The 16,460-nt window shown below is 44.4% G+C and overlaps 1 protein-coding gene across 4 annotated transcripts in view; it reads right to left on the reverse strand.

Annotated features, from left to right (window-relative positions):
• The window catches only part of CTNNA2 (catenin alpha 2), a 1,640,869-nt gene that overhangs the window by 476,513 nt on the left and 1,147,896 nt on the right, over positions 1-16,460 (reverse strand). For all 4 annotated transcript variants that reach the window (XM_033952687.1, XM_033952678.1, XM_033952696.1 and 1 more), the window contains one exon: positions 7,212-7,364. In XM_033952687.1, the coding sequence (XP_033808578.1) occupies positions 7,212-7,364 (153 nt within the window). The remainder of the gene's footprint in view (positions 1-7,211; positions 7,365-16,460) is intronic.

Here is a 16,460-nt window from a genome sequence, read left to right on the forward strand (position 1 = left end):
CCTTAGTCCAGCGAGATTCCAGTATTTTTGTAAGATATTTTTTCTATGATATAAAAAAAACAAAAAAAAGGAAATTCAAGAATTAAGGCCCTGGTTCTGCAAAATGCATCTAAATTTAGGCGCCGTTTTGGTGCCTATGTTAGGCGTCCTCTGTAGAATCGCGTTCAGCAGAGTTCATCACTGTTTAAGCGTCTAACTTTTTAGGCGTCCTATTTAGAGAATCAGGTTTTAGGTGCAATTTAGACGTCAAATGTCCTTAATGTTATAATATTTTATTATTATGTTATTAGAATGGCAATTTTATGCTGTTTTTCATTATAATTTGAACTAGTATTTAAGCCCATTACATTAACAGGTGCTAGATATGTCTGTCTGTCTTTCTTTATTTCTGTCTCTCTTCCTCCTGCTGTCTTTCTTTCTGTCTCTCTCTCCCTGACCCCCTTTATCTGTCTCTCTCCCTGGCCCCCTGTGTCTGTCTGTCTTTCTGTGTCACTCCCTGCCCCTGTGTCTTTCTTCTTTTCTTTCTGTTTCCCTCCCTCCTGCTGTCTGTCTTTCTTTCTATCTGTCTCTCTCCCTGCCCCCTATGCAGCAGCATTTCTCCCCCCTCCATTTCTCTGTGCAGCTTTTCCCCCACCCCACTGCCCTGTGCAGCAGCAGCATTTCGATCCCCCCACACTTCCCTGTGCAGCAGCCGCAGCAGCAGCATTCCCTCTCCCTCCATTTTTCTGTGCAGCAGCAACAGCAGTTCCCTCCCCCCACTTCCCTGTACAGCAGCCGCAGCATAATTCCCTCCCCCTCCATTTCCCTCCGCTCACACCACTTTCCTGTGCAGCAGCAGCATTTTCCCCTCCCCTCCCCTTTACCTTCCTGCGGTCTGGCAGGCTCCCTTAGTCCCTTGCCGCTCCCCCCCTTCCTGCGGTCCTGACAAACCTGCCAACTCCAGCAGCGTCCTCAGCACTCTACACACGCTGCTTCGGGGCCTTCTACTGCCCTGATGTACTCTGGCACATCCCTGATGACATCATCAGAGACGCGACAGTAAAAGGCCCTGAAGCAGCGTGTGTAGAGATGCTGCTCCTTGTGACCCTGGGCAAGTCACTCAGTCCTCCATAGCCCCAGGTACGTTAGATAGATTGTGAGCCCATCAGGACAGATAGGGAAAATGCTTGAGTACCTGATTGTAAAGACCGCTTAGATAACCTTGATAGGCGGTATATAAATTCCTAATAAACTTGAAACTTGACTAAGTGAGCCGGTCAGACGGCGGGAAGTGATGGGAGGGTCAGACCGCGATGGGAGGATCAACGGAGGTTCGGGTACTTTGAGGAGGGGTGCAACGCTTTCGGAACAGCTCCCTTAGTTGTTTTTTTGAAGTTTATTTTTTAGTTCAAAGTTGTGGCTCCTCTCTCGATCCCCGCCTGCATCGGAAAGCCCTTCTCTGATGCAGGTTGCAGCTCGAGAGAGGAGCCGCCATTGCGGCTTTGATACTTAAAAATAAACTTTGTCCGTCCAAGTGTAAGGCATCCGGAGCCGGCAAGCCCGCACATCACCTTGGGGTCTGAAAGAGAGAGATCCGTTGTAAGCGCGCATGCGCACTCCTGTCGACCACAGAACCTACAGATCAGGATCAGGGATCAGATGGTGGTAAGAGTGCACATGCGCGCTTAGCATTTTATTATATAGATACTAGAACAGGGGTGTCGAACTCAATCAGAGAAGGGGCCAAAATCTAAAATCCAGCCTAAATCGCGGGCCGAATGGTTTACTGAACAGTCATAAACTGACAATGTTAACCAGAAATGTGAATTTAAAATGAGTGGAACAATCTTTTCCTTAACAGTGCTGTTAACCAACTCACATGCTATCAAGCAAAACAGTAATATTGGTATCAAGCAAAACAGTAATATTGGAATGTACCTAAAATGCTCATTGTTTTTGTTTTCTGGCTAGATGTCTGACACCGTTTTCCCCGTATCAATGAGTCAATGTTCGGTTTTATGTCTTGGGCTGTAGCAACCCGCAAAACAGCATGGAGGTTGTCATCGGTAATGCGTGATCTGTGCTTTGTTTTTGTTCAGATTCATTATTGAAACATCTGTTCACAAAGATAGGTGCTCCCGAACATGGATAGAATACGGGCAGCATTGAAGTCGGAGCTCTGGCATTGAGTCAGGGGGCAGTAGAGGGTAGAAGTCCTCAATTTCAACATCCTGAAACCTTGATTTCAGGCCACTGTCAGACTGAAGCCTCGATTATCTCCATCTGAAGGTGATGGGGCACATTGTTGACATCAACTGTAAAAGGATTGGCAAAGATGTCAAAGCCTGAGTGCTGTGTTCTAAAGTCAGAGAAGTGCCGCTCAAATTCACTTAGTAACGGCTAACTTTGGTAGCAGCCGACTGCAAGGAAAAGTACCAGAAATAGTGGTTGAGATACTCAAACAAACGGGAAAGTGGGCAAGAGTTGTCCTGTTCCAGTGGGACTTCCATAGTTGAAGTTTACGCTGGAATGCTGTGATCATGTCAGACATCTTCGTAGAGACTTGTTTGCGTCTCTGCAGCTTCAGATTCAGTTGGGCGAGATGCTCGCATATGTCACACATCATAGCAAAGTCACATAGCCAGGCGGGATCCGACAGTTCAGGCAAGGGCTTTCCTTTACTTTCCATGAAAGAGCAATTTGTTCTCTGAGCTCAAAAAAATCTTTTGAGGACTGCGCTCTTGCTCAGCCCATCTTACTTCTGTGTGGTATGGCACGTCTCCATGCTCTGCACCCACCTCCTGTAAAAACTGCTGGAACTGGCGATGATTCAGGCCACGTGCCCTTATAAGTTCATAGTTTTAATGACTGTGGTCATTATGTCATTCATGTCCAGAACTTTTCCACACATAGCCCTCTTGGTGGATAATGCATATGATAAGTAATCAAGGGTGTGTGGCAGTGACTTTTTTTGCATTCTTTCCTTCATTAGTCCAACCAAGCCTTTCTTTTCTCCGCACATTGAAGGTGCGCCATCGGTAGTTAGCACCCACCAACTTTTCCCAGGGTAATTTAAAATTATTTATAGATTTCTCCACAGCCTCAATATATCTCTACCAGTCGTTCGTCCCATGCATGGCCGCTACATCCAAAAGTTCCTCAGTGACATGAGAGGTCGGGTCTTCGTAGCACGTATAAAGATGGACAAGCTGCACTGTATCAGTGTTGTCTGTGCTTTCATCGATAGCAAGTGAAAAAGCGAGATAACTGCATGCCTGTTCGGCCAGCTGTGATGATAGATTTCCTGAGAGTTCTTGAACTCTGTCTGCAATGGTGTTTCTTGACAAACTGACAGTTTGAAAACTCTGTATCTGGTCTGGGCATACTTTCTCACACCACTTTTAGCATGCATTGCTTCAAAAGGCACCCTCTGAAAAACACCTTGAAGTACGGGCAATTTCTTCAGCCACTATAAAGCTTGCTTTCACTGCAGCATCATTTTTTTCGCTGTAGCCTTTGTAAACATTTGCTGCTGTGATTGTAGTTTGCCTTTTAGTTCTTTAACATTTTATGCTTTTCTTCCAAAGTATATTTGCCATACTTAACATTATGTTTGGTGTCAAAATGACGACGTATATTGTACTCTTTCATCACCGACACTGTCTCATAACACAATATACACCACTGGTTTGCCCCTCACTAAGCACAAACATGTATTCATTTTCCCATTTGTCATTAAATTGTCTGCCTTCACCGTCAACTTTTCTTTTTCCTGGACATTTTTGGGAATCAATATTGGCAGTAAAAGATGTAGTTTATTGGAAATCTGCGTTAGAATGAAAAAGTCAGTCAATAAAATGCCTGGCTGGGTACAGATAGCAGATTCTGTTGCGATTTTTATGCCTACACTTTATGCCAGGAAACTGGCAGCTTCTGCTGTGTATTTTTTTTTACATAGTTCCCCCCCCAACGTCGATTCACCCCAAGCAGGACCGCTCGCACGCACCTGCCACCCCCACCCCGAAGGACCGCCGACCTCCCCGACTCCCACACGATCGGGGCAAGAGGGAGCTCAAGCCCTCTTGCCCCCCCAACTCCCCGACACGATCGGGCAAAAAGGAGCCCAAGCCCTACTTGCCCCGCCGATTCCCCCAACCTCCCGACACTATCGGGCCAGGAGGGAGCCCCAAGTCCTCCTGGCCCTGGCGACCCCCCACCGCTTAGTTGTTCGTGCCAGGAGGGAGCCCAAACCCTCCTGACCACGGCGACCCCCTATCCCCCACCCCCGCACTACATTACGGGCAGGAGGGATCCCAGGCCCTCCTGCCCTCGACGCAAACCCCCCTCCCCCATCGACCGCCCCCCCAAGAAACCTCGACCCCCCTGGCCGACCCCCACGACATCCCCCACCCCCCTTCCCCGTACCTTTCTGTAGTTGGCCGGACAGACCGGAGCCAAACCCGCCTGTCCGGCAGGCAGCCAACGACGGAATGAGGCCGGATTGGCCCATCCCGTCTCAAAGCTCCGCCTACTGGTGGGACCTAAGGCTCCCGGGTCTATTCTGATTGGCCCAGGCGCCTTAGGCCCCCACCAGTAGGCGGAGCTTTGAGACGGATGGGCCAATCCGGCCTCATTCCGTCGTTGGCTGCCTGCCGGACAGGCGGGTTTGGCTCCCGTCTGTCCGGCCAACTACAGAAAGGTACGGGGAAGGGGGGTGGGGGTGTCGTGGGGGTCGGCCAGGGGGGTCGCGGGTCGGCTGGGGGGGCGGTCGGAGGTTCTTGGGGGGGGCGGTCGATGGGGGGAGATAGATAGCAAGTACGGCCGGCGAGATCACAAGCCTCCTATGTCACCGCGCGTCACTGTGATGGAACGCAGCAGCGTGCAGTGATGACAGCGCGGTGCGGGCCACATTGCAAGGCCTGGCGGGCCGGATTTGGCCCGCGGGCCTTGTGTTTGACACATGTGTACTAGAAGTTAGATCTGTTTAATGCTTTTATTTATTTCTTTTTCATCAGACAGAGTGACTGGGATTCGAGCCAGCAACATTAGGATAAAGGGTATAGGTTTTAACCAGTGTGCTACAGAGTGAGCTAGCAAGCTGCATAGCAATTGTAAAACTTTAGTTTTATACACCCACCTTCCATAAGTTCTGAGCGGTTTACATAAAAAGAACACTGAACATTCAGTGATAAATACAAACAATTGAAAAACCCATCAAATTTACATAAGAATGAACGCTATACATTCAGTGAAACATACAAACAGTTAAAAAGTTCAACAAGTTTCACATTTTTTTCAAATACATTTTTAATACATTCCTAAAAGAGTAATAAGATTTGGCTAAGGAATAAGAGAGCTCAACCAAGCGTTCATTTTCCCTGCCTGGAAAGCAAACATTCGTTCATGAAATCTCTTATATCGAACTCATGGGAGTGGCTTTAGATATCTGGCCAATTGGATTCTTAGGCCACTCCCAGTGCATCCCAGAATGCACCGGAAATGAGGCCTAAGACTCTGGTTTAGCCCAGGTGCCTAAAGGCCCTCCTAATGGGTAGAGCCTTAGGCACCCTAGGACAATCAAGGCCTTAGACCCCTCCCTGGTGCATCCTAGGATGCATAAGGAAGAAGAAGGCCCACCATTTTGAAGAGTTAGACCTGATGGCTAGAGAGAGTAGGCATCCCTCCAGCCAGCTTTGCTTATAAAGGTCCCGGGGGGGGTGGGGGGGGCGGGTAGGCTTTGCAGTGCTGGGGTTTCAGGAGATAGGGTTCCTGTGTTTGTGGGGGTGGCAGCAGGAAGGAGTCGGCATCCCTCCTACCGGGGATGTTGGGGGGTGCTGGCAGGAAGGAATGGTATCACTCCTGCCAGGTATTGATTTGGGGATTTCTGCAGGAGGGAGTAGGCATCACTCCTGCCAAGGACAGTTTGGAGAGATTTGAGGGTGGTCATCCTTCCTGTTTACCAGATTGCAGTGAGGTTCCCTGCCGTGGCCACTCAGCTGATCACGGCAGGGAGATTTCCTTGCTGCAATCAGTTTAGCGGCTGCATCTATTTGAAATGTACGCCAGCATTTCAAAGGCCTACATTTCAGGCAGCTAGGGCTGCTTAAGCTCACCTAAGGCCACTTCCGGGCAAAACCACATCCTTGGGCAAACTTAAGTGTCCCTGGGCACTTTCCTGCACCCATGACAGATGCCTTCAGCGTAGGCGGCCTGCTTCGGGTTGTTTTTTTTGTAGGAAACATGCATCCCATTTGGCTGGTTAGACAGTGGTAGGACACCTACTGCCATACCATTTATAGAATTTGGCCCACAGTGACCATAAACTATACAGAAATACGTAAACAAAAATGCAGTTGAAATCCCAAGAAACCAGACACTTGCATGCAGTATGCCAGAAAAACAAACTTATGTACTCCTTATAATGTAAAAAAATATCTAGTAGGTATCAGGGCTAGCTTATGTGGGATATAGAGAAAGGGGGAGGTGTTTCAACCAAGGCAATTGCTGTGGGCCCCAAACCAGCCTGAAGCTGAAGAAAGCACAGCTTGTTAATGGAATTTGGTGTCCTCTCCAAAATTTTTGTTTTGGGTCCCAGCCATGTCTAACACTGGCTCTATACATTCCAAAAAGTGACATATTCCAACTGTGAAATAGAAAATAAAATTATTCTTTCTACCTTTGTTGTCTTGTCATTTTATTCTTTTGTTCCAGCTTCTGGTTTCTGGTTTCCTCTGTCTTACAAGGATCTCCTATTTATCTGACATTTTTTCTCTCTCTACATCAACTGTCCGTGTTTCATGTCATTACTAGCCTTGTGTCCAGCATATCCCCCATCCCTTTCCTCATGTCCAGCATGCTCTGTATATAGTATAATCCTTTTCCTCACATACATACACAATCCAGCATCTTCTCTTTATTTCCTGTCTTCCTCTGTATTCTTAAATCCCATCCTTTCTTTTCCCCTCCAAGCTGTATTGTTCTTCTGAGTCTTTAGTTCCTGTCCCCCTCTATCTTTCCTCCAAATCTCACTATTCCCTGTAGTAGTTCCATTTTTTGCTGCCACAACCAGGCTGCTTGAAGATCTGCAGGGGTGATTCAAGATTGGATGGCAGCACCGATAAGGGCCTTCCCAGCCTCTTACTGATTTCAAAGATTTAATGTGACTTTTCTCTTGAAGTTTGTTGAGGACCCATGTACTAGAGTTTTAAAACAACAATGGTAACCTGACTTACCTCAACTAATTTGTTAGCATGCTCCCGGAAAACCTGGGCATATTCCTTAACTTCTTTCTCATTACCACTCTTTGCAGCCTCAATGAGAACTAGCAATGGAACGTTGGTCTCCAGGAATGAATCAGATATATGGTCCATTACAGCCTTTCGCAGCTGTGAACAAAGAAGAGAATCATTTCACTGGAGCTCTCATAGGAAATACATCAGCTTTCATATTCATTTACATAACTTCCTGGTATTTGTAGATTTATCATACTCAGATCAAGATTTATAATGCCATACAGTGTAATAAATAATGGTACTATAAATGGAACCCATTCAATGGCAGATTAGGTAATACATATATATTTTATAATAGTGCACTCATAACACTTTTATAAAAATTATACTCAGCTGTATGGTAAATTGAAAATCAACATGATTTGTGGGGTTATTACAAATATGTCAATGCAATGTTACATTATTATTGGAACTAAGAAGAAGAACGGTATACCTGTGTTTCTACTATTATAATAAATGGAAACCCAAGTGTTTTCAAACAACAATTCACAAATATATACACACTCAGTTATTTAAACCTTAACTTATGAGTTTTTCTCACTCTGCTCACAAGTCACACTAAAATGCTTTAAAAGCCTACTACCACAATTTTAAACAATTGTGGGGGAGTGTGAGGTGCAGAGGCTAGAGCTACAGCCTTGGCACCCTGAGGTTGTGAGATCAAAGCCCACACTGTTCCTTGTGACCCTGGGCAAGTCACTTAATCCCCCATTGCGCCAGGCACATTAGATAGGGTATGAGCTTACCAGGACAGAAAGGGGAAATGTTTGAGTACCTAAATGTAGGCTATAAGTGGTATATAAATAAATAAAAATAATAAGAAGTGGAGAAAAGACTTCAGTTGAGCTTCATGGGTCAGAAAAAAATCCACTTCTTAAAACATAATAATACTAAAGTATGGCTTGCATTAAGGAGAAAGCTCAAAAAGCCAGGTTACCAGTAGTAGTGAAAGAAGTGTGATGGAAGAGAACAAGACTTCTGGGAATATTTGGGGGGGAAAAACATACCCTGAATTCATAATGCATAGCAGCCACAGAAATGGGAAATAAAGCATTCCTTGCATGTATATTATAGTTCTAATGACATGTTATGATAAAATTTTCTATATTCTTATACAATAAAAAAGTGATATTTTCCAAGAATATCCCCCCTCCCCCCACCTTTAGCGGCTGCTGCTTGGTAAAAGCCTTGAAGCCCTTTAAATCCCTATGGGCTTCAGGGCAGTACCTCAGTGGCCTGTACTTTGGGCTTTGTAAAAGAGGGGAATAGTTAAGTGCACTAATGATCTACATTTGTATAATTTATTTTCGTTTTCATAACAAATTAGATGTAACATTTCATTCTTTCCAAGTTTTATTAAGGTTTGATATCCCGCCTATCAAAAATGTCTAAGCAACTTACAATGAAATTGTTAAACTTAAACAAATATTTAAAAAAATGAAAACAAGACTTGAAAGTGAGTGAACAAAGAAATGAACTACAATATTAATTTTTTTTTAAAAAAGGGGAGAAATGCAAAAAAGAAGGTCGCAAAGTTCATTCGTTGCGCAAACCTGCCATAAAAAATTTAACCATGTGCATCAGTAAACATAAAAGATTTAATATCTTTTTTAAAAGGTTTACCTCTCCCCCCTTTACAAAACCATAGTGTGTTTTTTAATGCCGGCAATGGCGATATCAGCTCCGATACTCATAGTAACTCTATGAGCATCGGAGCTGTGATTGCCACTGTCGGCGCTAAAAAATACGCTACAGTTTTGTAAAAGGAGGGGGGGGGGTTAATGAAGTCTGAAATCTAAGATGATTAGGAAGCATGTTCCAAAGTTCTGGCCCCCGTATAGAGAAAATAGAACCACATATAGTGTCCCAAAAATTTTCTCTAAATGTAGGAAATATTAAATAATTTTGATTAATAGATCTTAGAAATAGGGGGTAATTTTAAAAGAACATAAGAATAGCCTTACTGGGTCAGACCAAAGGTCCATTAAGTCCAGTAGCCCGTTCTTATGGTGGCCAATCTATATATATAAAATCGGAGGTATGTATGTGTGTGTGTGTGTGTATGTGCCGCGATCACGCAAAAACGGCTTGACCGATTTGAACGAAACTTGGTATGCAGATCCCTCACTACCTGGGATGATATGTTCTGGGGGTCTCGCGGCCCACCTGCACACGTGGGAGGAGCTACAAACATAAAATCAGATTTCACCCATTCATGTCAATGGAAAAAATGTAAAAAGCTGCCATTCTCACAGTAATTCAAAACGGCTTTGACCGATTTGAACGAAACTTGGTATGCAGATCCCTCACTACCTGGGGTGATATGTTCTGGGGGTCTCGCGGCCCACCTGCACACGTGGGCGGAGCTACAAACAGAAATCAGATTTCACCCATTCATGTCAATGGAAAAAATGTAAAAAGCTGCCATTCTCACAGTAATTCAAAAACGGCTTGACCGATTTGAACGAAACTTGGTATGCAGATCCCTCACTACCTGGGGTGATATGTTCTAGGGGTCTCGCGTCCCACCTGCACACGTGGGCGGAGCTACCAACAGAAAATCAGATTTCACCCATTCATGTCAATGGAAAAAATGTAAAAAGCTGCCATTCTCACAGTAATTCAAAAACGGCTTGACCGATTTGAACAAAACTTGGTATGCAGATCCCTCACTACCTGGGGTGATATGTTCTGGGAGTCTCGCGGCCCACCTGCACACATGGGTGGAGCTACAAACAGAAGATCAGATTTCACCCATTCATGCCAATGGAAAAAATGTAAAAAGCTGCCTTTCTCCCTGTAATTCAAAAACGGCTTGACCGATTTGAACGAAACTTGGTATGCAGATCCCTCACTACCTGGGGTGATATGTTCTGGGGTCTTGCGGCCTACAACTCTATGTTGCTTGCTCAAGGGTGGGTTCACCCAAGAATTTATATGTTCTTGCTCCAGGAGGTGAAACTAAAATGGTTGTTTATAATCACGTTTTGCGTTAGTTGTATTGTATTCATTTTGTCAAATATTTCACATTATAATTTGAATATTGTACTTTTTATTAAGCTGTAAAAAAATAATTTCATTCACCACTATAAAGTATCTTTATTTGAATCCATTTACAGTGTTATTGCTATAATTAAATACCCGTGCAACGCCGGGGCATCAGCTAGTGTATATATATATATATATATATATATATATATATATATATATATATATAAAACAAAGGTGTATCTGCAGAAATGGCTTCTTTTAAAACTAGTTGGACTACAAGTAACAGATGTGTGTGGAAGGACTGTGGAGAGATTAGTGTTCGTTCACATATAGACTGTACAAAATATGTAGATATATATGCATAAAATAAGTTTGGCACGTGTGACTGTGTGCTTGAATTTTTCATGGGTAAACTTCAAAAGGAGCATATGCTCATACTTCTTATTTTGAAAACTGGTATATTTTATGAACACGTGGGCTGAATATTCAGTGCAAGCTTTTAGTTTATTGATGGCTGCTGGTCATAGAACTTACATGTTCATATCAAAAAGGAGCCAGGCTGGATGCAGGACAAAGGTAGGCTAAAAAAATTACATAATTTCATTATTCAGTTGCTATCTAGATAAGTTGTACTTGTGCAGCTCTATTTTGGACAGGATGTAGAGAAGGGAATCCAGTATTTTAGCCTCTTATAAAATATGTGCACTCATATGCAAGAATGCACATTCATGTCTCTTCACGTCCACTGGGAGCAGTAATTTTAAAAGCCTGCACATGAGAAAACCAGACATGCAACCCCAACCATGTGAACCATGTGAACGGAAGCAGTCCTTTGAAATCACTGTTCTCGTGTTCACAGTTGACCCCCTCCCCCCCCACCATAACTGTCTTCAACAACTACTACTCTTTACCGGCAACAAATATTGCCCAAAACTCTCTGCTGCACTTACATTCTCTCTTGAGGCTCCCCACTACCCTGAACCCATTCTCAATCTTATCAGGGTTCTCCGGTATCTAAGCAAGAGAAGATGCAATGCCCATTCACTCCTACTATGAAGTTTCTGGGTTCAAAAATGGCCACTTTGACCTTAAACTAGCAGTATCGTTAATATGAGTCAGGGCACTAAAAAAAAGAGTATAATGTGGATTCACCTGAATATGTTTCATTTGTTAGGCTTTCAATTTGACAGGCAGCCTATAGGCTGTTCCAATGTTTGTGAATATTTTGAGGTTGTATGGTCTTTGTTGGTGAGTATTTCTCATGGGGTTGCCAAGGATTTTGTTGTATCTTTAGCTATGGAGAAGCCTGAGGGGCTTTGCATGGTCCTGATATTTTTAGGGATTGCAAGCTCATGCAATCACATTTGCCAAGTGAAAAAGTAGCTAATTTGTTGGAAATATTCAAACATTTGCACTGGAAAGTATCTCTCATAAGAACATAAGCAGTGCCTCTGCTGGGCCAGGTCATAGGTCCATAGTGCCCAGCAGTCCGCTCACGCGGCGGCCCATCAGGTCCAGGACCTGCATATTAATCCTCTATCTATACCCTTCAATCCCCTTTTCCTTCAGGAAAACATCTAATCCTTTCTTGAAACCCAATAACATATTCTGTCCTACCACACCCTCCGGAAGCGCATTCCAGGTGTCCTCCACAGCAGGAGCAGAAGCAGGAAGCTATTAAACTCTTTGCATGGAGCAGGACTCAGGCAACTGGTATTTGAGCCAACAAGGGATTAGGCAATTTTGGACCTGGTGCTTACCAATGGAGAAAGTATCACAGAGGTCTCGGTGGGTGAAACTTTGGCCTCCAGTGACCACAATATGATATTGTTCAATCTCAGGAAAGGTTTCACGAAATCTACCACACTGACCAAGGTTCTCAAGTTCAAGGACACAAACTTCCAAGACATGGGAGACTTCGTTCACCAGGCGCTACAAATACAAGCAGACACCAACAGCGTGGAGGAAATGTGGTCAACTTTGAAAACCACCATACAGGAAGCAACCAACCGCTATGTTAAATCAGTAAGCAAACGGAGTAGGAACAACAAGCCACAGTGGTTCTCTACGGAGATCTCGGACCTCATCAAATAGAAGAAAAAAACATTCATCTCTTACAACAATCAGGGACACAGGACTCCAGAGTAGATTATCTGACCAAGTCAAGAGCCGTCAAAGCAGCAGTTAGGGAGGCCAAATTCCGCATGGAGGAGTCTCTAGCAAAGAACATCCAGAAGGGAGATAAATCCTTCTTCAGGTATATCAGTGACAGAAAAAAGAACTCGGGTGGGATAGTACGACTCAGAAAACCAGACGGAGACTATGTAGAGACGTACTCGGAAAAAGCTCAACTGTTAAATTAATACTTCTGTTCAGTCTTCACCCGCGAGGCGCCGGGAATCGGCCCTCAGCCACAGACAAGGATTAAATCAGTAGACCCGTTTAGTAATTTCAAATTTACACCCACAAGTGTCTACTGCGAGCTGTCAAAAATCAAGGTCAACAAGGCAATGGGGCCTGACAACCTACACCCTAGGGTACTCAGGGAGTTGGGTGATGTCTTAGCGGAACCGCTATCCGTGCTCTTCAATCTCTCCCTTAGTACAGATAACGTCCCAATGGACTGGAAGACGGCTAACGTCATTCCACTACACAAGAAAGGCTCCAGGATAGAGATGGCAAACTACAGACCAGTGAGTCTCACTTCAATAGTGAGCAAATTAATGGAAACCCTAATCAAACGCCAATTGGATAGGATCATGGACGAGGAGAATCTACAGGATCCCCGCCAACATGGATTCACTAAGGGGAGATCCTGCCAATCCAATCTGATCAGCTTCTTTGACTGGGTGACGAGGAAGCTGGATGTTGGTGAGTCCCTGGACATCGTCTACCTGGATTTCAGCAAAGCATTTGAAAGCGTGCCACACCGCAGGTTGCTGAGCAAGATGAGTTCTTTAGGTTTGGGTGACACATTAACCAAATGGGTTGGGAACTGGCTTGGGGGTAGGCTTCAGAGGGTGGTGGTGAATGGCACCCCCTCCGAAATGTCGGAGGTGATAAGTGGAGTGCCACAAGGCTCCGTCCTGGGCCCGATCTTGTTCAACATCTATATAAGAGACTTGACAGAAGGGCTCCGAGGTAGAATAACATTATTCACCGATGATGCCAAACTGAGCAATATAGTGAGCAAAAGCACAACAGACAAAAAAGCAATGGCAGACGATATGGTGCATGACTTACTTCTGCTGGAGCACTGGTCTAGGTCCTGGCAACTCAGCTTCAATGCCAAAAAATGCAAAGTCATGCACCTGGGAAGCCAAAATCCATGCAAGATTTACACCCTAAATGGTGAGATTCTTACAAGAACTGAAGCAGAAAGAGACTTAGGGGTGATTGTCAGGGAAGACATGAAGGCTGCAAACCAAGTGGAGCATGCTTCATCCAAAGCAAGGCAAATCATAGGTTGCATACGTAGGAGTTTCGTCAGCCGTAAACCTGAAGTCATTATGCCACTGTATAGATCCATGGTGAGACTGCACCTGGAGTACTGTGTGCAATTCTGGAGGCCGCATTACCGCAAGGATGTGCTGAGACTGGAATCGGTCCAGAGAATGGCCACCAGAATGGTCTCGGGACTCAAGGAGCTCCCGTACGAGGAGGGGTTAGGGAAATTGCAGCTATACTCACTCAAGGAACGTCGAGAGAGGGGAGATATGATCGAGACATTCAAGTATCTCACGGGCCGCATCGAGGTGGAAGAAGACATCTTCTTCTTCAAGGGTCCCGCGGCAACAAGGGGGCATTCATGGTAAATCAGGGGCGGGAAACTGCACAGTGACACTAGGAAGTTCTTCTTCACTGAAAGGGTGGTTGATCCTTGGAATAGTCTTCCACTTCAGGTTATTGAGGCCAGAAGTGTGCCAGATTTTAAGGCCAGATAGGATAGACATGTGGGATCTATCCGCAAAGATAGATAGGGAGGGTCACTGAGTGGGCAGACTTGATGGGCTGTGGCCCTTATCTGCCGTCTATATCTATGTTTCTCCACCCTCTGGGTGAAGAAGAACTTCCTAGCATTGGTTCTGAATATGTCCCCTTTTAATTTATCCGAATGCCCTCTCGTTCTTGTAGTCTTCGAATGTTTGAAGAATCTGTCCCTCTCCTCTTTCTCTATGCCCTTCGTGATCTTGTAAGTCTCTATTATGTCCCCTCTAAGCCTCCGCTTTTCCAAGGAAAAGAGCCCCAGTTTCTCCAATCTTTCAGCATAGGAAAGGCTTTCCATACCTTTTATCAATCTCATTGCTCTTTTCTGAACCCTCTCGAGTATCGCCATGTCCTTCTTAAGGTACGGCGACCAGTATTAGACGCAGTACTCCAGATGCAGGCGCACCATCGCCCGATACAATGGTAAGATAACTTCCTTCGTTCTGGTTGTAATACATTTCTTGATGATACCTAGAATTCTGTTTGCCTTCTTAGAGGCCGCTGCGCACTTGGCCGACGGTTTCATTGTCTTGTCTACCAGTACCCCTAAGTCCTTTTCTAGGCTACTTTCACCCATTACCAGCCCTCCCATCGTGTAGTTGTACCTCGGGTTTCTGTTTCCTACGTGCAAGACTTTACATTTCTCTACATTGAACTTCATCTGCCCACTCCCCTAGTTTGTTCATGTCCCTTTGTTCATGTCCCTTCGCAGTCCTCTTTAGTCCTATCCCCATTAAATAGTTTGGTGTCATCTGCAAATTTTATTACTTCGCACTTCGGCCCTGTTTCTAGATCATTTATAAATACATTGAATAGCAGCGATCCAAGCACTGACCCCTGCTTAACACCACTTGTGACCTCCTCAAGTCTGAGCAGGTTCAGTCTCTGTTGAGAATTTAATTTTGTTTGCCAGGTGATTCCTATGGAAAGGGTGTTCATTAAGCATTTGATGAAGCTGATGACAGTATGTACAGTATGCATGTTTGTACCTGTTCCATCATATCATAGCGGATTTGGAAGTCTTTTCTGCAATATTTTAATAGATTTTAACTATAGCAGGCACCTGCAGTATCCAAATGGGATTTGCAGCTCATCACTGATGCTTCTTGAATTTGGGATTTAAAATCTTTTTTAAACTCATGGCAGCCATTTTGGATGAGTGATCTGTACAGGGCAGGAATGTAGGAAGATCGTTCCTGCCCCGAAAGACCACTAGACCATCAGGCAAGGTCCAGGATGCTGATGGGAAGGAGGGAGGGAGGCGTGGGTGGGTCAGAGTCAGCCCAAAAGTTATTTGTGAATTTTCAATATTCACGGGCCAGCTCTGCCCTTAACCCTCGCAAATATTGAGAGAGGAGTGTATATCATAGTGTGGAGAATTGTTGGTAAAGATGAAAAAAGAGTTGTGATTTGGAGAAGGAGAAAGGGAAGGTAAGGGGGTGAGGTAAAGTCCACTCTTCCCTTGCTAATTCATATGAATGTGAGATGGGGCATAATGAGAGAAATTTCTCATAGTGCTGGCTCATTTTAGTTTTGATATGTTGGCTTCATATTCAGGGTTTAGTCAGATGTATGTGTGTTTGTGTTTTTTTTTTTTTAAATAGCAATGATGGATATGTATGAGACGAGACGTATATAATAAATATGCTAAAGTGCCAAGCCACATCCTTTGTCCCAACCCCAACAAAAATAATGAAACAGTCTTTCTATGCCCATGCCTGGAACTCAAGTAAAGGGAAAAAGGGAGGCCAACTGGGCATTACATCATGTTAATCTTTGCAGCCAATGGCTTACCCAACTACTTCCCACAACCATACACATTGTCATATATAACTAAAAATGCAATATTTGAAAGCACTGAGAAGGAAACAGGCTATTATAAAATTTTGTGCTGACTTACAGTGATTTAAAAATATTTTGCCCCTCCTGATTTCCACTATTATTGCATAAGTATCACACTGAACAGAAACAGAGAAAATATGGAAACATATTTTCCATATGGCCCATTTAGTCTGCTCATCCACACAATCCTGGGGAACTAGGTTCTTTGTGTGGGCGCTGGTGAGTACGAAGAGTGTTGATGTTATGCTCAGTCTCTCCTTTCCCTGATGCAGCCATAAGGTGAAACACTGGCCATCATCAGTTGGACGAGCTATGAGTATATCCAGCCTCATTCGCTAAAACATAAGTGACTTTTGTTAAAATTATTAA

The sequence above is a fragment of the Geotrypetes seraphini genome, chromosome 1 (genome assembly GCF_902459505.1).
Source record: "Geotrypetes seraphini chromosome 1, aGeoSer1.1, whole genome shotgun sequence".
NCBI classification, from domain to species: domain Eukaryota; kingdom Metazoa; phylum Chordata; class Amphibia; order Gymnophiona; family Dermophiidae; genus Geotrypetes; species Geotrypetes seraphini.